The sequence below is a fragment of the Euprymna scolopes genome, chromosome 26 (assembly GCF_053919585.1).
Source record: "Euprymna scolopes isolate OS-2025 chromosome 26, ASM5391958v1, whole genome shotgun sequence".
Classification (NCBI taxonomy): Eukaryota; Metazoa; Mollusca; class Cephalopoda; order Sepiida; family Sepiolidae; genus Euprymna; species Euprymna scolopes.
This window is the reverse complement of record NC_136507.1, coordinates 97,597,676-97,623,538: the sequence shown is the minus strand read 5'-3', so window position 1 is coordinate 97,623,538 and position 25,863 is coordinate 97,597,676. Positions and strand designations below refer to the sequence as shown.

General features: G+C 32.8%; 1 protein-coding gene across 13 annotated transcripts in view; it reads right to left on the bottom strand.

Moving 5' to 3' along the window:
- Positions 1–25,863, bottom strand: part of LOC145248297 (kalirin-like) — an 858,283-nt gene that overhangs the window by 544,635 nt on the left and 287,785 nt on the right. For 2 of the 13 annotated variants that reach the window (XM_080110186.1, XM_080110187.1), the window contains exon 1: positions 23,874–24,404. The exons of the other annotated variants lie outside the window; for them this stretch is intronic. In XM_080110186.1, coding sequence (XP_079966312.1) covers positions 23,874–23,912 — 39 coding nt within the window. In that variant the 5' untranslated portion in view covers positions 23,913–24,404. Of the gene's footprint in view, positions 1–23,873; positions 24,405–25,863 lie in introns of those variants that run through there. 13 annotated transcript variants of the gene reach the window in all.

Sequence of the window (25,863 nt, the reverse complement as noted above, 5' to 3'; positions counted from 1 at the left end):
CTATCTAAAAACATTTCTCGGCAAATAAGATGCATGTGTGTGAAAAAATTTTTTTTTTTTTTTTTTTTTACTCGGCCCAGTCGTTTTGGAGTCTATAGGGAACGAACTCACACACAAACAGAGTGCCTTTTATATATAAGTAGAGATAGAAATATATAACACATTTGAATAACACTGGATGCAGTGCTATTATTAATTGTTGAAGGTTTGCTTTTTTTTTTATAGTTTAACCATATATTATTAAAGAAAAATTTTATGGAGGTTAAAATTCCCCAACATGTCCCCCGCTTCGATACTAGGCACAAAAAATGGCCAACATCCGAGCGTGTACAGGCTCATAAGTCGGCCATTGATGGACCTTTATTGCAGTGCCAGAGTTGAACTGGAAGATACACAGAAAACTTTATCTTACACAGGCTCCAGAATTCACTTAAAATTAATTTGTGCCAACCGCCTCTGTGTAAACAGAATAAAAAAACATAATTCGGAACTCATGGGTGTTCTTAAAGATTGTTTCCTTTTCCCCTTCCCCATACTAATTTTTTCTACCCTCTCTAATAATTTATGGTCTTTTGACAACGTTTTTTAAACGACGCCCTACCCCACCCGTTGTTGTCGATGTTCATTTTGAAAAGACATCTCCATAGAGGGTTTTTTTTTTCCTACCCCACCCCTTATTAACCCCCTTTTGTCTTATTTATGTTTTTAAACATTGAATTAGAGCTAAGGAGAAAGAGGGAGAACGAAAATAATTTTTTTTCAATTTTAGAAGTGCATTTTGGTTTTCTTTCTTTGTTAAATTTTTTTTCTTTAATAATATATGGCTAAACTATCAAAAAATTAAAAAAAATAAAAGTAAATCCTCAGTGTTATTCAAATATAAAATTGTCCCTATAAAATCTTATCTTCTATAAATATAAAAGCGAAAATGTATGTATGTATGTATGTATGTATGTATGTGTGTGTGCGCGCTTTTTCTGTATGTCTACAAAAGGCTTCTTTCAGAGAAGCGGTCGGTCGGTTCACAACTTTTTATATCACATATAAATCGTAATATCTCACAGTTAACAACGAAGCTCGCCTGTCTATTTCATCTGCTCGATTTCGGGAAGATAAATATTCAACATTTGTCGCTCGCCGCATGTGGGTTAGTCTTTTTCCTATAACATCTTGGGGGGGGGGGGGGGCGTTCAGCAGTAAATAAATACTATCCCGCAGTCAAACTTGGCCTCATTAACTCATTAAAACGGGCACCTGCCAAATCCAAGTAATTAAATAAATTCAAACGTGTTTCCGTTAGCATCTCGCGGTGGGGCAATGGTTAACGTCGCACGTTTTTTTTTTTTTTTTTTTTTTTTTTCACACTTTAATTTACAACTTTGCCTCAACAGTTCGGGTTCGATCCTCATACTTACTTCTTTTTTTTTAATCCCCACCCCCGGAGTTTCCATACACCTCCAAATACCCGGACAACGCCGAGTACCCCTCACTAGTATATACATGAAGTAGAACCCTGGATATGGTAGTGATACGATACAATTTTTTTTTTCTCCAGATTACGATGTGGAATACTATGTTTTTCCGACCTCTGCGGTATTTATAATGTTATTTGATTATATACATGTGTATTATATACTGTACTGTGTTTTATTACTAATGGTTCGAATACCCTATATATTAAATTTCATGTCTGTAAATCAAAAACTAACAGAGGAGTTTGGTAGGCAAATATTTAAACAAATATATATATATATATATATATATATATATATATATATATATGCATACATATATATATCTAGAAAAAGGTTTGTGTTTACTGTAATCTTTTTATACTAATATTACGTAAGTATAAATCATGTAGAATATCTGCATGAATATAATTACACGTTAATAGTTAACTGAAGATTATCATCCCATAAGAAAACCGAAAAAAAACTAATAGGGAATTAATTAAAATGAATTAATTTAAATTAAAATATGCAATTCCACAACCCATATATAACAAAGTTGTATTTTCTTTTTAAATAAATAGAAAAACGGGTTTTTAATCTGAATATCAATGCACACACACACACACACAAAAAAAAAAAAAAAAACATTATAGGAATATATATTTAAATTTTTACTAGAAGATCACCGTTTGTCAAGGCTTAAGTTCCACTCTAGGACAAGGGTTAATAAGTGCTGGACAACCTGTGTGATAACACCGTGATAATCGGTAATGGTGGTACGTTGGTAGTGTTCGATTATTGAAGAGGCTGGCCCAACAAGAATTATATAAATTTTGAAAACGATCATGTCATGATCAGGGCTGGCTACCGTGTTCCACTAAGAAAGAAACTTTGCTCATCGAATTGTGTAGTTTTAGGCACTGATAAAGAGTAAGGAATATTATTGTAACTGTATGTTTGTGATTTCTCTCAAGAAAGGAATGTTAGCGTATCTTCATAAAATCTAGAAGTGAACTCTTATGTAAAATTTATTGAAGACAAATATTCCGAAATCTACAGAACTATGATGGCATAACTTGCTTTAAAACTTTAAATATATCCTATTTTCATGAAATTTATAACACGTATATATAAAATGGAATATTACTTATGTACTGATGATCTACATACTACCACCTCTAAATTACCCATGTAGACTGAAAGCTTTTAAAACTTCAAATACGTATATCCAATTTTAATGAATTTTAAATCATATGCATATAAGACATTAATTCACAGATTTTTTTTTCAACATTTCAGTTTCATCCGATTAACCGTCAAAACAGTAGTGGGGGGGGGGGCAGTAAAAACAACAAAAGTAATATGGTATTATGAGCATACTGAAAAAGTACATAATAGTGATCCTCATTCAATCCTGAGCAACGTCAGGGTCCCCTGCTAGTTTTGCTAGTAAATATGATAGCTGAGTATTGATAAAGCATAAAATGAAATCATCAACCAATTTTCTAGATTTCTAGAAAAGTTATAACCGTGAATGTTTACTATAATTTCTATTACAATACCAATATTGTTTATATGAACAAAATGTTCTTTTTCAGATTTATTTAAGTAATGATTTACTATCTATTTAATGTTAATCATAAACTTTGGATGGAAAATTATGTCTTTATTCTAACAAGCTTCCTAGCAGGAATAAGTACTTAAAAAAAAAAAAACTATTTTGTCTTTTCCACCTACTTTTATTTAAGTACAACTATAGTGTTTGTCTGTAATTAATAGGATTGGCCAGCTTATTGATTTTATTTATTTAATGCTAACTATAAATATTAGCTGGGAAAAATGTCACAATTTTAATATTCTTCTCTAGTTGGAATAAGTTGTTTGTTTTTTTTTTAAAAAAAAAAACTCAAGCGAAAAACATTTTATTTCTCTCTACTACTTTTAAATAAGCACACTTGTATCGTCTGTTTGAAAAAAAAAAAAAAAAAAACCCTGGTCAGATGATTAATTTTATTATCTATTCGTATAATTTAAAAAAATTCTTTAAATTTACACCATAGATTTGCTAATAGTTAGTTATTGGCTTTTTGACTAGGAACAAAGTGTAGTATGTGTTCTGATGCTGCATTTAGTCTTTTCTGTCCTGTCAGTAGAAGAAAAATTTTTTATTCCAATCCAGAGAAAGTGTCCCTTTTTTTTTGGGGGGGGGGGGCTAAATTTTCCTCACATTAAAACCCGACATTGTGTCCAATTCTGCTCTCATGGGGAGACAAGTAAATAGGAAAATTTGTAATTGGTTACAAGCAGAAATATAAGCAGCATTCAATCAGCTTTTAAATCGAGGGAGGCATGGACGATAAAGTGCAGGAGTCAATTTGATGAAAAGGTCAGGAAGGCTGAAGACATTAAATTACATAGAAGGCAACATTTAAATACCTAACAAGCTACGATGAAGATTAAATGAAATTATTTACTCATCTAACACTGGATGAATCTATAAGAGTGAATAGATAAGAGTGACAACCGATAACCGGGTTGTATGCGTATCATTCTCTTTTATTTTACTATTGTTTTAAATTGTGGTTTTGTTGTTGGTGTTAACAGGAAAAATAAACCCTTAAATGCTAAAGCACAACATCTACTGCAAACGGTTCAAGAGTAGGAGAGAAGTAGTCTTGTTTTGTTTTACAGCATATCAACCCTTTTCAGGTTCAGAAATTTTTTAAAAGCTTTTATGTTTCAAGTTCTTTATATCTTATGGTGTTTGGTTTGGTTGTTTTAGGGCATATCAACCTTTTTTTAAGTTATTTAATACAGAATCTGATTATTTTGGTGAAAGTTTTTTATGCGACAAGTTCTTTTCATCATCAAATTACAACAAATATGTCAATTATGTGTGCTTGTGGGTGCATAAAAATTCTTTAATGATCATATTTTTATTATTTTAATCTGCCACTTGCTATAATGATTATAAAGATTAGTTATTATATCTCGCATTTTTACACCCTACATCATAGTTTGCTTGTTTTTTAGTGGAAAATTGTTGGTTTTGTTTTCGGCTATGCAAAAAATAATTGCGTTTTACAAAGGAAAAGGTAACAAACAATAACATTTATGTTTAGTGCATTTTAGGTCAAACAACCATATCTGGTATATTTTCAGGCAACCATATCTGGTAGCAACAGAGCAGTAGAGAGGGGTTGAGGGGGGGGGGTTAAAAAAAAACACAAACTAAAAAAGTGACTGACAAAGATGAAAAAAATTATGATACAGGTTTGTCTTTCGAAGACATAACATTTTGTTTTGAATTTTAATTCTAAATACAAAGTTATAATTACCAGGCAGACAAGTGTAAAAAGAGGAGAGGGGCGTGTAAAAATGCGAGATATAATAACTAATCTTTATAATCATTATAGCAAGTGGCAAATTAAAATAATAAAAATATGATAATTAAAGAATTTTTATGCACACACAAACACACACATAATTGACATATTTGTTGTAAGTCCAAATAACAGTCTTCACTTCTTCCAGTTCCTGTCAGAAGTGAAGATCGTTATTTGGAAGCTGTGGAAAGGCTCAAAAACAGAATTAATGAAAATAAAAAAAAGAAAAGTATTTTATTCAATGGAATATGTTTAAAAGAAAAAATGCTACATATACATATATATTTATATAAAACCCCTCCTCCTTTGGTAGCATAACACAGTGCTCTTTGTAGATAAACAAACAAATCAAATACTGTAAAAACGGCAGGTAAATGATTATATCAATAGACATTTGATGGAATTTTAGCGGGCAACGATCCCACGGGTTAAAGGTTAGAACTACCAACGAGATGGTTGTAGGTTTGATCCCTAGTTTGGAATGGGTGCTAATCTAGTCACATTGACGAGCTGTAATACAGCGAAACAGTGTCTGTGTATGTGTATATATATATATGTGTGTCAGGTCATGTCATATGCTGCTGGTACCATGTAACCCAGTACTACCTGCCTCATGGTCGGGTCACTGGCGACTAAACTGGTTTCCCCACCAGACTTGTTGGGTGAGGAGGGTGGCTAGTCTCCCTGAAGGATTAAAAACAAGACCTTCCAAAGGGCGAATGAACCCTTTTTCGGGGTCAACGGCCAACTAGCACCATGTGTGTTTGTGTGTTGGGGTGGAGAGGGCTCCCATAAGCCGTGGTGAAGGCAACCTTTCTAGGAGAAGCAAATCTCTGATTTAAAAAACCATAAAGCGGGAGACCATTACCCGCATTAAGCTGGTCTGCAGTTTAACTTGTTGCTGGCTATCTTGCTCTTGCTTGTTGCTGGATCTCAACATTTTGAACCGAGAGAGAGACTTAGCTGTCGTACAAAGCTAAGACTCTGTAACATCACCTGTGTATAGATACTCCCTCAGGCATTTGTCTATAAAAATGGTCCTGTGGCGATGGAAAAGTTATGACGCATGGAGGCTTGAAATGCTGGAAACATGTAATAATTGATCTCAATGACCGTCTTCAGTATCATGCCTGCGTGAGCGTGTGAATTCACCAGTAGAACTAAGAAAAAAAAAAAAAGTCATGTCTGGGCTCATGGACATTAAGTGTCTGAGGGAGTGGCACTCGTCTGACAAGAGGTTTGCAATCATCATATATATATATATATATATATATATATATATATATATATATAGCATCATTAGATGATCCTTGCTCATATCAGACATTACTCTATGAAAACTTTTAGGTGTTGTGAGTGTGCTAATTAATGCTAACCCCAACCACGCTCTATACACAGTAGTTCAAAAAAATTGAGATCTTGATGGGGAACCCAAATATAAGGGGTTATGTCATCATATCTTGTTTTGTTTTTTTGTTGTTTTTTTACTGGATTTTTAAACTTTGTTAACTAGTCTGACTAAACGATTTGTGGATTGTTGCTTTCATCACTTGCAATCAACCTCATGGATTTTCTAGGATTACCAACAATGGTGTGCTGTACTTGCCAAATAAATTCAGGTCTTCTTAAATGCTATCAGTTTATTTAAAATGTCTTTTAAATTTTGATAATCGTGATAGCTTTTTCATCTTAAACATTTAACTCTTTGCAAACTTTATAGACAAAAAAAATTAAGCAACTCTTTAAACCTGGTTCTACTCTTAAATTGCTATTTTCATCTTTTATAGTCACGATAATTGTGTGCCTTTTTATTTTTTGGTGCCGTTAGACAACTTTTGACAAACCAAGCTCATTTTGTGATGTCATCCAATTTCAAGTAAATATACATATTTTTCTTTTTCCTGATAATTTATTTTCTGTGTACCAAAATCAACAGAGTATGCCATTTCTGAAATGGCTTTTTCCTGATGATTGCAGTATGTTACTGGTCTTTTCTCGTTAAAAGAAATTTTATTGCTAATCTGAGATGTTCCTACCGGGAATATTAACAGACCTGCCCAGGCATTTTTTTGCATGTCAGTACTCCTTGGCAGTGCTGGTTTATCAATCCCAGTCTCTGACCCTTGTGTCACATCGTCTCATTGTGGTAGAGATAAATCTATCATTGATTATCCACTTTTTATCCACACTTCCTTCTCTCTCTAATTCATCTACTCTCACTACTCCTCTTATCATTCACCTATTATTTATTTACTTACCTTTTACCCTTTGTGACGTGTGTGTGTGTGTAGTATAATTATGTTGACACAAAAGTTAAGCAACGTTATGTCTGGTCAGTACCGGAAAGGTGACCATTTAGAAATACCAAGCACACTATGTGGATGGGTGGTGACATTCACTTGCACAAAACCAACATCATTTTCTCCCCTGATCCAGATATGAATGCGATTTGGGAATCACTTGTGAATCATATTTCCTAGAATCTGCTTCCTTTGGAGGAAGCCAATCAACCCAAGGAAAACATTGCACTAAATGCTAGTAATAGTTAAATCATGTTCTGTATACTTAGCAGCCCCTTTTTAAGTATCAGATTTATATTGAGAGCTGCAGTGATGTTTTAATCATTTGAGTCACAAAATGCTACAAAAACTAATCTAAATATTTCTGGAATTTTGTTAAAACAAATACAATAAAAAAATTTAGAATTTAAATTTTTAATAATTTTTATTTTTAATTAAAGAATATTTTAAATATATAAAAAAAAGGAAAATAGCATCATTCGATTGAAGATTTCATATATTGTAAAAGTAAATTAATTTCATTAAAAGATTCATCGATCAATGATCATTTTCATTAGCTTTTAATCTTATTAAATATTTTGTGATTATAAAATTACAATTGACTGAATAAATATTTTAGATTAATAAGTTTTTGTTTTCGGATTGAATAGTGTTATAAATTTGACCTAATTAATCCAAGGATTATTTCAAATATTCTTTCTGCAATTCTTGTAATGAGATTATCAGAATTAAGGAATCGTCATCATCATGTTCGGTCTTCATTGATCAAATAAGGTTTTTTCTTCATTTCAACAATATATATATATATATATATATATATATATATATATATATATATATTAAGAGGCTAATAGTTATAACAGTTTCCAATAATTAACAAAGTTTAAAAGTCAACACCATCAAAACAATAAATATAGTATATTACATGCAGATAGTACAGCAAAGTTATCACCTGATGATCTCAATGACAATAAGAACAAAACTATATTGGTCTATTTGCTGTTCTTTTAAAAACCGGTGAATTGAAAGTTTGAAAGAAAAGTTAACTGCATTAGGTTAAGACTGCTTTATTTTCAATATATTATATAGACAAATATTACAGTCACTACATTGAATATGCTAATGTTTCAGACAATTGGTTGGCAAGAACCAAAAGTCCTCATCAGGCGACATCATAAAGCTTATCGTCATATGACTAGATCACTCTGACTGACGTTAAAACCATTTAATGAAATAAATGTTTAAAATTCAACAATATCTCTCGCAGTTAATGGTAGCCGAATGGATATGGTCCTTGCTAATGGAACCAGAGGTGGCTTCTGTCGCTGGGTTCAAATCTATCAACTGGTGTTAATCGTGACACCCTGCACTGAAAATTCCCAAAAGGATGAAACACTAGTGTCTGTAGGTATTTAATAATTATTATAATAAAATATATACATACATATATACACACATATATATATATATATATATATATATATATATATATATATATATATATTATATATGACATTAAAATTTAAAGCTGGCATAACACATTGAAAAATAATTACAACTTCTTTCCCAACTTTTGGATTTTTTAATCATGCTCATATTCCTTTATTTTCTTTTAAACTTGTTTTTCTTCTGATGAGTTAAAGGTGAAATATTAATTCAAAAATCGGCATAAAAATTGCACGAATGATTCTGCACTACAAAGCAGGTGCTGTCAAGAATCGTGCATTTCAACGTACTTAAAGAAATAAACGGTAAGATGGTCAACATCTGGAAATTTGGAATATAGAAATTTGTCATTTGTATATGCCCTGTAGTGACATCAACCTTACAGAATTGGTATAAATAAAAGGTGAAATATAATTGAATAAACATATTTCTCTATAGACACACACACATTATATATATATATATATATATATATATATATATATATATATATATATATATATATACTAGCAGGTAGACCTGATGTTGCCTGAGATTGAACGATGATCAACAAATGTTTTACGCTCCCATATTATTTTCATCGAAATCAATCTTATCGCCCATTTTTCAATCAAATCGATTGATTGCCTGCTCTAGTTAGAGACCACTATGGTGCGCTTGAAAGTTCACATGCCTCCCTGCAGTGACTTAGTTCACAATACATTGTAATCTACATTGCACTGTAGAGAATCTACTGTTGTTTTTATAAAATTATTTTTATATATAACAGCTTGAATTAAAGTTTAAAATTCAAAAGTCAAGTATTATGGTTCAGTTGTGCTTTGAACAGAAACAATCATTTCAAACCCATTGTTGTCATAACGAATAGCCTACTGTTGATTTTATATGCCAAGTCTTTCTGCTTGTGCGGGAATAAAACTTCTCAAATGACTTGCGATGTTAGGCTGTGCAAGATGTTAACTTCAGTCAAAATTGTCTTCTTTCATCGGATTGTTTCGATTATTGATACTTATCAAAGACATTCCGATACAAAACCTATCTAGAACACTGCCAGATACATAAAGTACATTTGTGTGAAATTTCATAAAAACCAACCCAGCTGTTGTGGAGTATATGAAACAAACACACACAAAGTTCTTTATAGCAGAGTTACAAAAATTAGAACAAAAAAAAAATTATAGTAAAGCAATTAGGAATGTAAAGTTAAGAGAACAGATTTAAAAAAAAAAAAAAAAAAAAAAAAATGGATGTTCTTTAGGGTTCTGTGAATAGCATGGATTGTAATTATAGAGTTATACCATTAAAAGCTTTTTAAAACTGATTAATTTCTTTTTGTATAGAGAAACTTTCTCATATCTTTGAAAATATTATTTCATTAGTTTAATTTGAAAATTTTGGTTTTCTAAATTTTCAAATTAAACTTACATAATAATATTTTCAAAGACGTGACCAAGTTTCTCTATTCAAAATTCGTGCCAACCACATAAATCCATATCAATTCAGACTTTGTATCAAACCTCAAACCACATCGGACATGTACCGTTTCTCTCTCCACAAGGGATTGACCCATCAGGTTAATACCACCAACACAATGAAGAGAGAAATACTAAATCTTCTTTGAATAAGTTGTCTTAACCGTGAAAGTCTCAGAAGAAAAAAAAATTAATCATTTAATAAAAAATTATGACATTTGTTTTCCTAAATTTTCAAACTGATTATTAATTTAATTGTAATTTATTCATTTTAATTAAATTTAATTTATATAAAGAATGCAAAAAAGTGAAAATAGGCCAGTGTTAAGAGGAAATTAGAAAATTAAAACAATTTTTTTTTTCAACTAAATATTACTTGATTTTACAAGGATCTAATATGTAATTATATTCCATAACATATTAAATATCTAATTGTTGTGGTCCGGTTTAAGGGATCATAATTATAAGGTAAAAGAGTCCTGGGGTTCGCTGAGAGCGGTTAGACTATGAGTGTACTCTTTGCTTGAAAGAAGAAATATCTGGCATTATCTAAACTCCTATAAATTTGAAAATTAAAAAAATGGAATTTGCCAGGTGAAGATCATATAGCGGCATAACAAAGGTGCATGCCTAACGTAATAGCTATTGGTTCATGCTTTAATTTTTAACCTTGCAGCAAACATGTCTTCATAGCTCAGGCATTACCCTCAAAGGAAAAAGTAAATCATAAGCTAAACGTTTTGGTGTCGATTCTTGGTGGTGGCGCACAAGTCTCTTCTTTTTTTTTTTTTTTTTTTTTTTAACTTTTTAAATCTTACTGGGTCCAATATACTAAATACAAAATCTGCATTAATAAAAAATATCATATTTAAGAATATTTTACGACCTGGCAATGGCAGGCAGCCTGCTAGTATAAGCCAGACAAATCCATATCGTCCATGGATATAGGGGTGTTAACTACCCAAGAATGCCTCCCCCTCTGAAGATTTATTTCCTTGAAATATCCCTATAGTTTTTCTATCTCGGGTTGACCTCCAAGGGGTCTATCAGTTTCCTTTTTCTGCCGGAACAATGTATTTCGGTACTTGTTTGAGGGGGTTCCAGGTCAAACACGTCATACAGCAGATCCAACATCTCTTCTTCTGGCAGAGTTTCACTTGACTTGTCCAAAGTGCATTTTGCTTATCTGGTTCAAGTGTTTATGTGTGACATGTGGTCTTTCCACCATGTAGACCATATGCTGATTATGTTCTTGATTGTCCCCTGTTCCCAGAAAGTCTAAGTATCTTTGTGCATCTGGAAGAATATTTTTTCTCTCGGCATGTATTTCTAGTGAACATCACTTCCACTGGAGACATATGGGATGATGTATTCTTATTAGGAACTAGGTGGTACACTTGAAGAAATTGTTGCAAAGCTTTTTCAGATGGAGTGTAAGTTGCCTTTTTCAAAACCCTCTTCAAGGTGTCCACGAATCACAGACTGTTTGATCAGGGGTCATATGTTGGAGTTATGATGTGGTCCACTTGGAAGTCCTCCATGAACTCTTTGAAGTCCCCGGATGTAAACTGAGTGCCATTATTTGACACTAAGGAATCTCTGAACCGTGCAAATAATTCACAAAGAGTTTTTATAGTGAAGTCAGTAGTCGGGCTTTTACAACTAAAGACCTCTGGCCTCTTAGAGAAACTGTCTACTACTATGAAGTAGTACTGCCCATCAAGTGGTCCCACATAGTCCACGTATATCCGTGACTATGGGCAGTTCATTTTGGGCCATGTGCTAAATTGAATTGGTGGCGCTTTAGCAACTAGTGCACATCCTCTGCATGCTTTCGCCTTTTCTTCAATATCCTTGTCCATGTTTTTCCAGTACACATATGAACACATTTAACTTTTCATCCTGGTGGCGCGAGTGTGTCTTGTGGGAAAATCCTTTGCAATTTTCTTTTGGGAGGTTGCTGGAACAACTACTCTCTCCTGATATAATAATCCCTGGTCACATGTTGAGAAAACTTCTGCTACTTGTCATCAGTCTGCAGTTTTTCCTTGGTTTCTTTTATAAAGTCGTCACTTTTGCCTTCTTTTCTTATATTGTTCAGGGTAACAGAGTTCTTTCAGTGTTGAATAGGATCGAACTGTAATCTCTTTCTGATCATAGTGATGTGATCACTGAGTCTTCTACTGGCTCACCAGTCTATAGAGGTGGAATCAAACCCAAGACACCCAATTACAACATCAGAGTGGTCTTGGCGTCACACCCCCATAGAAGTAGACTTGCCCGCTTGCATGAGAGGCGAGAGCAGGCTATTTAAACAAGACATTCACAGCAACCGGTGTGCTTTCTAAATATATGTCATCTTGCCGACACTTTACATGGCGTCGCCGATATAGGAAACCTGCTACAAACAACGTTGGAATATGGACGAACAAACACAGCAGACATTACTTCAACATATCCTTGAGCTACAGCAAGAGAACATCACTCTGAGAAGAGATGGAGGACAGTACAGCAAGCCACTTACAAGGAGACCCAACAGACCTACGATAGAACCGAACTCAAGTGATGGTGATTGGGCGATTTCCGTTGACTGCTGGAATAAATACGAGATGTGTGGGTTGACGGAACCAACAGCGTTAAGAAACGAGCTGAGAGCGGCCTGTTCTCCAGAAGTAAACCGGCTGTTTGACATGGTAGGAGCAGAAATACTGAACTCCGTTACAGAAGAACAGCTGTTACAACACAAAGCTTGTAGCTGTCAGAAGCCTACACAAAGAAGCGTACTGGCAAGAATTCGACTCCATAAGGCAGAAGGAGAGGGAATTGGTTCCGGACTTGGTGGCACAACTTCGATCAGTCGCAAGATTCTGCAACTTTTCAGTGACTTGTCCGAACGGGATTGGATGCAGTTGAAAAGTCAGCTACTCCAACGATATGGTAACAGGACAAATGGTGGCAGGGCTGGCAAACCTGGAGCATCAAAGCAAGGTTTTGTTGGAGGCTGCAACGCTTACAACACTGGAAGAAAGATTCAACAAGTCTATCCCCCATCTTCACAGTAGTGTATACCCTACTACACCAAGCATACAGAGGTCGGGCCACAGGCAGCGGCCCCGGAACAACCAGACCGTATCAACCATGAGAGACACTGAGCCCTGTAAATGGTGTGGAAAGAGCTCACACCCTCATGGCTCAAAAGGACGAGGGGGCTGGCCAGCAGCAAAGATGACTTGTGACAATTGTGGCTTGACCGGACATTTAAAAAGGGTCTGCAGAAAACCGAAGCAGGGGTCAAGCAACAGATCTACAGCGGGAGTGGTCGAAATAGAATCTAGAACTCTCACTACTCAAGGACACAAAAAGGGTCGTAACTGGATGATTTGCCAAAATGGACAAATAAAAAAGAGAGGTGAAGCCAACCTGATAAAACCGAAGGCTGTGCCGCACCTTATTTGGAACAAAAATAAGTTCCGAAGAGGTACTCTCTACTCATCGCAACACCCCGGTACAAGACTTACATGTCTCCAGCGATGATGCTCTACAATCGCATGATAAAGGACCATCTCACAGTGCTCCAGGACTGATATCAAATCCATAAACACAGGAGAGAAATCAGTCATTATAGGGAAACAACGATGGCAAAAAGACACTTCTGGAATGAAAGGGAATACAATCTAAAAAGTCACCCACTTCAGGAACTGAAAATCAGGGAAACAGTGCAGGTTCAAAATCAAGTTGGTCCACACCCACGCCGATGGGAAAAGACAGGAAGGGTGGTGGAAACACTAAGTAACCGGTAGTATAATGTATGCATTGATGGGAGTAACCGGGTAACCCGTCGTAATCGCAGATTCCTCCGAAGAATAAATCTCGTGGTAGATACCCCTTGTCATTCGATACCTGAAGAACCACCAAGAATGTTGGATACCATAGACAACCTAACAGGGCCCGAAATACCGGGACAATGGCCCCCCATGTGTACGGATCAACACCAGCCTGAAACATCCGGCACTCTACCAGAACAGATGGAAGTGGATGACACAGCATTCCCTGGGATGATGGCGGCTGAGGAAGATCAACCGATGCATCATAGCAGAAGGGTGACGCAACCACCCAGGAACCTATCCCCACAGACATGGGGCATATTGCACGACTACTCCAGAGCCTCAAATCATTGGACCACAATGCGGTATCTTGTGGCCCTGGAAGGGGGAGGGCGTGTAGAGGTGGAATTGAACCCAAGACACCCAGTTACAAGACCAGAGTGGTCTTGGTGTCACACCCCCATAGAAGGAGACTCGCCCGCTTGCATGAGAGGCGAGAGCAGGCTACTTAAACAAGACATTCACAGCACCCGGTATGCTTTCAAATATATGTTGTCTTGCCGACACTTTACACAGTCCTTGGTATTAACTGGGATACACCTTCTGTGTGTCCTAACTTCTTTGACAGAAGGAACTCTATATCAAAGTTGTAATTCAATAAGATTGTTCCATCTTTGGAGCCTGTTTGCTATATGTGCAGGCAACCCTTTCTTTGAGCCAAAGATAGACGTTGGTGACTTGTGATCCGTTTGTAATTTGAAGTGTTCTCCATGCAGGTATCTGTGGAACCATGAAAATGAAACTTAACGATTCTTTCTCTATCCGGGAATAATTCCTTTCGCAAGTAGTAAGGTTCTTTATGTGTGCTATAGATTCTGTAGATCCGCCCGGCATTTTATGCAAGATACATGCACCAATTCCATATGTGCATGTATCACTTGCGACGATAATGTCTAAATATCGGTTGTAGTGAGTCAGGAATAGTTCTGATGTGAGCACCTCTTTCAGTTTTTTGAACGCCATCTTGAATTCCATGGTCCAGTTCCAAACCTTGTCGTTCCTAAGTAGTTCGTCTAAAGATGCGTGAAATGTGTGCCTATTCAGAATGAAGAATTGTTAATAGCTAAACCTAAAAAATCTTTGCAATGTTGTTATATTATGTGGCTTAGGTATTTTTTTTTTATTGCTATGGACCTTTCTGGATCGGGTTGTCTACCGTTTTTGTCTATTATCTGCCCCAAGTAGTTTTATTTTGTCAAAGAAAAATTTACATCTAGTGTGTTTAAGTGTGAAGCTGTACTCATTTATCTTTCAGGAATGTAAAGATGGAAGAAAAAAAGCAAATGGTTGCATCTTTGTTTTACGAATAATAAAATGGTATTATAAAGTTGAAGAATTAAACAGATGATAAAAAAATGTTTTAACTTTATGATTAAAAAAAAAATAGACTGCATTGAGAAAATCTAATTAAATCATTTTTGAGGTGCAGAGAAGATGGAAGCAAATGCAAACTAATGTGCTAAGTCAAATGGAACACGAAAAATTGTAATTGCAATTAACCTCGTCCACCACCACCACCACATATACACACAATTCAAATTAAAAAAAAAAAAAAACTATAAAAATTTAAAAAAAAAAAAAAAAAAACCCTAATCATCATCCACACCCATTTCCAACTCAAATGCACAATTAAAATTAAAGAAAAAGTAAAAATAATTTTTTTTTAAATAACAAAAAAGAAAACAAAATCCTAATTCAAGGCATGAGGACACTGCACCATTTTTGTCCCTACCCCACAGCTAACATATAAAGTTATCTTGTCAAATTTTTCAAGTCAGGCCCAAATAGCATTTAAGCTGACAAAAAAAGATAAACTTTACTTCCGACTTTCATTTGTTACTGTCAATATAAGAAGATACTTAGCTACAGTTGATTTTTTAAAAATTACTTATTCTGACCAAGATGACTGTTAATATGGAACATTCTTAAATAATCACCTAAAAATAATCAGCAAAGGAGATAACTCATTCTAAATTGAAGAAAATTACTGAGGTTGTTTACCTTAAGTTTTCAAATGTGCAAACAAATAAAAATCTAAATGATTTATATCCCGGGCACCACAAAAAAAGTACAGATGATCTATTAAAAATTAAAATCGAAATATGAAAATGAACTCATATATTAACAGTTACATCATCCCTCGATCAAAAAAGATTAAGAAGAAAAGGAATTAAATTCTTTTATACTTCTGAAAAGAACCTTTTTACAAAGATCTCAAAACTTTCAAATAAATGTTTGTATTAATTAGATAATTGTTCTCATCCTGAGTGTTATCTGCACAATGTTCTATTCAATGTAACCTTCGACCTTCTTCAGGCATAAAAGTCACCATGTCTCTCTTTTGCTAAACAGGGTAACTTTTACACTGGAAGAAGGTTGGAGGTTACATCGACCAAAACGTTAAGAACAATGTCTGATTAATATGAATACAAACAATTATACCTCATCTAAAAAATTTAGCACTGTAAATAAATGGTTATTAAAAAAAAAAAAAACAAGTGAAATATGCATGATCCCCTATAAGTGCACAGTATAAAAAGGCATAAAAAAATGACTACGTTCAGCATTGCTCCCCCCCCCCAACCATCCCATTTAGCCCCAAAAGCCCTCAGGGGACGCCAAATTCTGGTGAAAATGAACAAACGGTGCAGTTTTAAGCCTTAACATATGTAATTTTGAGTTCTGCACCATGCCAAAAAGGAAATGACTAAATTCATCATTTGCCGCCCCCCACCTTTAACCCCGAAAGTCCCCAAGGCCTTAACATATTTAAATTTGAGTTCAGCACCATGCAAAATTGCTAAATAGACATACACAGAAAATTTTGGACAAATATGGTAAAATAGTCCCAAAAATGGAGCGTTTTTATTAGCCCTAAAAGAGCCCGTGGAGCACACCCAACAGTTATCGCCAAGTATAGACAAACAAAATGATATAGAAACCAGTTAGTTACAACTTTTCACAAAGTTTTATAAAAATCCAAGGTATTAATTTTTTTTTTAATAAGCAGAATAGTGTCAATTTTAGCCATTTTAACCCAAAAGGCACCAGGGGTACACCAGAGTTTTCCCGGAAAATTTGTTCTGTTACTTTTTTTTACCCAGATCATGTTTAATGTGTGTGCAAAGTTTCGAAAAATTCCAAGGCATAGTTATTGAGAAAAGTGCGGACGGATGAACGGACAAGGGTGAATTTACAGGTCAACCCTCTTTTTGTCGGGGGACCAATTAAAAAAAAAAAAAATGTTTTGACTTTTAAAAATATTCTTTCAAATGTAATTTTCTTCATACTATATATATAAAAGCGAAAATGTGTGTGTGTGTGTGTGTGTATGTATGTCTCGAAACACCCGGGCAACGCCGGGTACCCCCCGCTAGTACTATATAAATAGATGTTGATATACGAGACAAATTAATATAAAGTTTACAGCAACAGATGTTTAATGCATCACCATTTCTTGTACAGAAGATTAACTGCTACTTAAAATATTTATATTTAACTCTGAGCATTAATTCATAACTGATTATAAGATTATACTCATATAAAAAGATTAATGAATGTTTATTTTCATTTATTTTTCAAGCAAAGTAATAAAATGAAATTAAATTTTCTAAAATTACATATAAATATCTTGAAAATAAAAGAAAAAATGAACAAAAAATGTTTTAAATATTAAAACTTAAAGGTTATTTCTACATTAGGAAAGTTGTGTGATCACTTCTCATTTGTGTTTCTTGTCTCAACAAAAAAAATACAATATTTTTATTTAATCAATTATTTATTAAAATCAAAAATTCAATAGAATTAAGTATTAAAATGACTTTTTGCTAAATCTTATTTTAAAAACTATACAAAATTAAATCCACCAGCATGCAATTGGGTTTATTTGCAAACAAATCAGCTATTTCCATTTCTTTTTAAATTACAGTTTTATTTTTATTAAATTATTTACTAAAATAAAACATTCAACAACATTAAGTACTAAAATAATTTTTTAATTTAAAAAAATAAATAAATTGTTTTTTAAAGAGAAATGTCTATCAAGCAGGTATACACGGTATGATGATGTATAAAAGTGAAACCAGGTCAGTGAGGGTTGAAGACATGTGTTGCATGGATTGAACTGATAGGAGAATTATATGATGGATGCGTAATGTAAGTTTTTAAGATAAGCTTAGTTCTGATGAGCTAATGGGAGGATCAAAACTGGAAGGTATAGAGAGAAGTGTGCAAAAGAGTAGACTTGGGTGGTATGGCCAGATTGAAAGAATAGATGAAAATTCTTGGGTGGTATGGCCAGATTGAAAGAATAGATGAAAATTCTTGGGTTAGGAGATGTAGAACCGTATAGTAGCAGGCTTAGTTCAAAGGGGAAGGCCAAGAAAAACATGAGAGGAAGTGATAAAAATGAAACTGTGAGAAAGAGGGATAAATAAAAACCTGGGCAGAGATAATTTACTTTGAAAGTCAATTTTTTAAAGCCGTTCATATAAAATGGGTGTTAAACCAAATATGATGAGGATTTAGAAAACAAAATGATTTTCTGCTAAACAGTTTAAAGTTATGAAGGAATTTTCTTTTCCTCCAATAAGAGATTAAAATGATTGATTTGCTTTAAAAAAAAAAAAAAAAAAAAAAAAAAAAAATGAATCACTGTTAATTTTATTAATTTAAAAAAAATGATTTTTAAAATTTCATTTTATTTTACATTGCTTTTGATTTCGATTCAGTAGATAGTTAAAAAAAAAAAAAAATCTGTAAGTTACGTCAAGGCAAAAACAAGAAACATGCATACATACATGAGGAGTCATCAGACAATTTTATTAACGTAGAAACTAATTTTGTAAATTTGTGCTTTTTGTTCACAGTCAATACGAGGGGCGTTCCAAAAACAATGCCTCCTATATTTTTTTTATTCTACCAAAATGGATCAGAAGGGATTGTAAATTTCATTGTTATGATGACTGAACTGATGCATTCATGATCTGAAGATTTCATCGCTTCATTGCAGATATTGACGGTGTGATACTCAAACAAAGCAACCCCGTCATGGACATGTGTCAAAAGTAGAGATGCATTGTTGAATTCCTGGTAAAAGTGCATTGATAATTGTAGTGCCTATGCAGAAAAATAAATAAATATGGCCAATCGTTTTAACAGTAGCACTCCTATCTTTGTAGCTCTTCAACTTTTTGAGTAAAAAAGAAAAGAAAAATAGGAGGCTTTACTCTTGGAATGATCCTCGTAGCTATTCTCTATTCGTTGATTGGTTTGCTATTAAAAAGAATATTTGAAACCATTTAATCTGACTCAATTTTGAATTTCCAGGAATTACCATCTCCTTGCAAATTATTTTTCATCTGAACATAAATATGAAAAGAATGATTAAGATGACAGAACAAACCCACATGAATCTGAGAAAAAAAAAAAATTATATCAAAAATCCACCGCAGCCTGTTTTGAATATGAGATGCAGGTTTTAAATAAAAAGGATGATGAGGGCAGATGAAAAATCTGAAGCATCTTTTTTTTTCTTTTTTTTTTTTCTGTCTGTTATACCGCAACCCACAGAAAAGGAAATTGTTCTTTTACTCAAACAAAATGCGATTTAAAAATCTTCAAAATTTCCTGAAATACTTAACTTTCCATGGAATCATGTTTTAGAATAGAAACTGATAATTCTATTAAAAAAAAAAAAAAAAAAAAAGGTAGAGAATGAAGGGGGGGGGTTAATGAGTTTTTATGTTTGCTTTTTAATAACTTATTTTAACTATTATTATTTTAGAATATTTATTCATTTATTTATGCCGATCCATTTTTAAAATTTTTTTTAAGTTGGAAAATTTTTGGAAAATTATTACAAAAAATGATTAAATTTTTTTTTTTTTTTTTCTATTTACTCGCTTCCTTACAAGGGCAGAGTAAGACACAAGGTCAGTTTTTAATGTGGGGTAAATTCAGTTTCCCAAAAGGGAGCACTATCGGAACAAAAATTTAAATTACCCCAGTCTAGAACTTCTTCACTCAACGAGCCCAGAATAGACTAAATGTAGTATTAGAACAGATACTATCCTTCCTTCTTATTTACTTGCTTCCCTACAGAGGTAAAGTTAGACACAAAATTGGTTTTTAATGTAAGGAAAATCCAGTTTGCCAAAAAGGGAACACTAGATTGGAACAACAATAAAATTGCCTCAACCTAGGATTTCTCCTTCACTGAATGAGAATATATTTATGTCTATTTTCTTTCTTAAATTTCTATAATTTTGTCAGCAAACAAATATTTTAATTATTTTTCCCTTTGGAAATGTTCCTTTGATGACACTGGATAATCCTTGGAACTTTCAGGCAAGATATATTTTTTTAAATCTGAAGTGACTGTACGTTATACTGATGTACCAAAGAAGAATTGGTAGAAACATTAAAAATAATAAACTAAAACTGTAAAAAAAAAAAAAAAAAAAAAAAAAAAAAAAAAAACTGTTTTATTCCAGTGTTTTTATTAAGGTGAATATGAAGGTATAACGTTTATTTTCATGTAGATATGAAAAGTTTCTTTAAAATTTATACAGAAATATTTTACGATGGCTTTGCAATAAATCTTGAGTAGCAACATGACACGTTAAAAAACAAGCCGTGCATGCGGGGGGCCCTCCACAAGGTAAAAATTTACTTTCACCATGACTAATGTTTGTGCAAAATTTCCAAAAAGTCCAAAGAGTGATTATTAAGAAAAGTGCAAAAAAAAAAAAAAAAAAAAAAAAATCAACAGATGAACGATTTGGGGGTAATTTTACCCCTGTAATGCTGGAGTGGGGGGAGAGTTATCCTGGAAAATCGCTCTGGTAAAAATTTACTTTTACCATGACTAAAGCAAAATTTAAAAAAAAAAATCCAAGTCGTGGTTATTGAGAAAAGTGTGAACAAACCAACAAAAACGATTTACTAGGGAAATCCCTCCTTTGTCGGGGAGGGGGGGGGGGTAAAAAATATCATTTGTAATTTCCTGATAGAGACTCTTCTATGTATTGAAAATTTGAATTAAAATAAATGTTTGTTTATATAAAAAAGAAGAATCTGCATTTTGACTGGTCTCTAAACCATTATATATTTTTAAATCACAATGCATTCAAACGGTGGAAATACTTTCATTCCTGACTCACACATGCACAGAATTACTGGAATCGTATATAATCAGACGTACACAAAAAAAATAAATAAATAAAGAATGCATTGTCAGTAGTAATTTTCTGGTGAAAACTCTTACATGGGTAGGAAATTTAATTTTAAATAAATAAATGTTTCTTTTCATACAAAAAAACAAACAAACAAAAAAACTTCATTTTGACTGATCTCTAAAACGTTAAAAGGCTTTCTTACTATCGTTAAAACCAAATAAGTAAAAGGGTGTTTTGTTTGAAAAGTAGCATTAAACACATTCTAAACACAAACATGGTTACGTTTTTGTCTAATATTATTGCATGCTAGTTTCGTGGTTTCATATTTTAAGCCATAAAACTAATATTCAACAATATCAGACACATAAAAAAAATAGATTTTCAGATATTAATTATAGATGAAACTAAAATTGACAAAAAATTTTTCTTTACATTGCCTCATAAAACTTCTTTGGGAAACCAATAAGCCGGGTTATGATGTTTTAATGATAAATCAACGGTTTTAAGCTTATTTTAATTAACATTATTCTAAATGATTATGTATGTTCCATCTAATCGCATACCTGATAAGAATAGTATCACGGCAAACAAATATATACTACACCACCTTTCCATGATGAAGAAGATTATACCCGGGTGGATGGTCTCATGACAACAAAACAGACTACACCCACCCACCCCGCAAAAAAAAAAAAAAAAAAAAGGAAATGGTAATGCCTGGAAGAATTATATCACGGCAACAAAACAGATACTACACTACCTGCCCCAAAATTTAGTATAGAAAGTGCATTAATCTGAAATAGTATATAGTAAACTGAATTGAATATGAAAAGATAACACAATAAAAGTAATTGTTTTAGCTTGAGACAGACAGATACCAAATTTTCATTATTACTAGATAGGATTGATTGAGCAAAGCCATTTTATTCAAAACTAGGGTAAAAACGGGGCGGGGTTAAGCTCATAAATGATCACAAGAGATTTGATAGGAATTGAACCCGGCATAGTTCATGACCAACGAAATGTCCCGAGTGGATGATTCAGGATAAAAGAGGAGATGAGTGGGCATCATGAAAATGTTGTGAGGACAATATTTACAAATGATCTAAACATCAATCGAAATGAACTGAACGAAGCTACACACAAAAAAAAAAAACAACAAAAAAACAGGAGATTTGGGATTGAGCTGAGCTATGCCAAAACACTATCTGCTAGGAGAAGAGGAGGAAGAAGGAGAGAGAGATGAGGATAAGATGATGTATCCATAAACAATAATAATAATAATAATAATAATAATAATAATAATAATAATCCAGCTAAAAAAAAAAAAAATTTTTATTTTTTAGCCCAGAAAAATCTACCAACAACATACAGTATTCATATATAGCAATAAAACCATGATACATGTCTGTAATATATAGCTTTAAATAAATATTTTGTATTTTAGCTTTCATATTTGCGATTGAACACTTTATTGATTTCTTTTCAACACATCTGAACGCCATATATATATATATAAAATAAAAATTTATCTATCCATTTATTAAGTGTTTCCTTTTTAGATTAAATATGTTTTAACTCTTTTTCAAAGTGTTTTTTAACATGTTTTATTAACTATTTGCTCTTATATATATATATATATATATATATATATATATATATATATATATATATATATATATATATAATGAGAGAGAAAGAGAGAGAGAACTGAGCTATGTCAGTACACAATGTGCAAGAATGAGACGAAGACGGATGATGAGAAAAGATGATGATGTGGACGGATGGGAGGGGGTAGGATGATGCATCCATAAACAGAAAGTAATAATAATCCAGTTAGAAAAAAAATGGTTTTGTCCCAGAGAAATTCTGAATACCAGAAAAAAAGGATTAATGCGAACAGGTGCCCATAGATATAAGATCAAGGAGGAAATTTTAATATAATTTTCATTAAAAAAATAAATAAATACTAAAATAAAAAAAACATCTAAACCGGTTTGGTGATCGCTACTTGTTATTTTTCAATTAATCCTATTTTTAACCCATGATTGCGTTGTCTGAAGTTTTAGAAAGAGTCAGAGTGTGTATATATATATATATATATATATATATATATATATATATATATATATATATATATATATATATATATATATATTCAAAGAATGAACAGTCTGAATATTGAAATATTTTAAAATAAGGAATCAAATATTTTGGAATTTTAGGAATAAAAGTCAGATCTTATACCTTTTTACCACGGCTCAATTTGTGGAATCCTGAATTATTTTTATGCAAATAACATTTTATAAAAGATAACTACAAAAATTAATAAAATTAATTATTTTCATTAAATAAAAATAAATTAGTGTTTATTATTATTATTATTATTATTATTATTATTATTATTATTATTATTATTATTAAGTCACTGCTCATCAAAGCCAAGAGCTACTCAAAGATAAGAGTTAACTAGACTAAAATGATTGCCAGCTGAAACATGATGAAAGCTATGGGAGTACTAATATTAACCAATGATATGAACTGATTTTTACTTATGGGTCGATTTTTGACAAGAATTTGTTAGCAGTGAACTTGAACTTATCAGCAGGGAAGTTGTCCTGCAGCAATGTCTTCCACAGATAGGAATTTTTTTATTTTTTGCCCTAAGGAAATTTGCAATAAATGGTGGATGTAAACACCTGTACCAAATAAATAAATAAATAAATAAATAAAAATAATATAAAATAAAATACCTGTAATAATGGTTGGTGAATATAAACGCTGCAAAGCATGGTGCGGTAATGTCAACACGCACCGACACGTTTAATCCAGATCCAGGATTTATGTTTGTATATATACAAGATACCTTGTTCATTTCTTCTGATTTTGGAAGGGTTTAACGAATTCTACAATATTTTCAAAAAAAGTTGTTTTTTTCTCTCACTTTAGTCTTTTTTTTTTTTTTTCAGCCCATACCCCTCAAACAACCACACTAAAATGAAAAAATTATCATCAATGGACAAGGAATTACGAAATATTAATCAATATTTAGAAAGAAGAAGAAAAAATAAAATGCATAATTTTTGGAGAAGTGTTCATAAGTTTCTAAGAAGAGAGTTGTAAAGGCAGTAAGTTGAGGGCAGCTCCATGCTACCATGGAGGGAGAGAGAGATAGGGAGGGAGAAGTGACAAGGCAATGATGGTGTGGTGGTGGCTGGGTGACGGATTATGATCAACTCCTCCCAGACTGTGCATCTTTCTCTCAAAGAAGTTCTTCTGTAAATATCAACGGTCTGTGTTTTCACCACCTCTTACCCTCACCCTTCTTTAAAGATTAGGGTGTTGGGGAGGGGGTGCATTATGCTGCATCAGTGTTGTCATTCTCTGAGCAGCAGCAAAAGAAGGAGTTGTGGTAGTAAGAGTAGGAGGAATTCCCAAGAAAAAAGGGGGTGGGAGAGGGGAGTAACAGTCGGTGTCTGCCGGTTGATTGGCACTGTGATGATCATGTGCCCACCTGCCCAGTAATAACAGGGGTGCAATGATAAAGGAAGTAAACAAAAACAGAAAAGAACGAAAAAAAATAGGAAAAAAGAAATAACAGAGCAAAGAAAAAGAAAAGAAAATGAATAAAAGAACACAAGAAAGAGGAGAAAAGAAAAGAGAAAAGGAAATAAGAGAAAGAAAAAAGGGGGGAAAATAAAAAAGAAAAAAGGGGGAAAATAAAAAAGGGGAAAAATCCAAAAAAAAAAGGGGAAAAAAATAGAAACAGAAGAGAAAAAAAAGGAAAAATGGGAAAGGGGGGGTAGAAAAGGAAAAAAGAAAAAGGAAAAAAAGGAAAAAGAAAAAGGGAAAAAAAGGAAAAAAGAAAAAGGGAAAAAGGAAAAGAAAAAAAGAAAAGGGAAAATAGGAAAAGAAAAAAGGGGAAAATAGGAAAAAAGAAAAAGGATAAAGGAAAAATGAAAGGAAAAAGGAGAAAAAGGAAAAATTAAAAAGCAAAAAGAAAAGGAAAAAGGGAAAAAGAAAAAGGTGGAGGAGAAAAAATAAAAGGAGAAAGGGGTATAAAAAAGAAATGGAAGAAAAGAAAAAGAAAACAGTTTTATCTTATGACTTAACTTTATTACTCCCACAATAAAGTCACTAGCAAATAATACTTAACTCATTTTTAGTACGGTTTCTAGTGAATCAGTAGGTATAGTGCTGGTCGATACCCCTCCTTAAACTGGCATAAATAACAAAAAATAAGGATCAAACAGAACGGCTTTAAAGTGCAGTTATGTTCATGGACATTTACAGTTTTCCAGCTAAACTGCACCCTTGAAAGACAGCTGATAAGACAAACATGTTTGTTAATTTGATCGAAAATGCCATAACAACAAGTGTCCAAAAACTAGAGGTTGCATTTCTTAAATTTGTAATAGCAATATATATATATATATATATATATATATATATATATATATATATATATATATATATATATATATAAAAAGAATTTTCTTTGGAAAAATTATATTTATAGAAATGGGAAAGTACTTTTTTTGTTTTGTTTTAATCGAAAACTGAGCTAAACACGGGATATTCTTAACATGTGAACAGTCAACGAAAATGAGGCGTTTTTTTTGTTTTTTTTTAGATGAGGATTAATGATTTGCATTATTTGGATTCTTCCGACTACCATTCTCATCTTGAACATTATTTTTCATGACGTTTCGACTGGTGTAACCTCCAACCTTCTTCAGATGC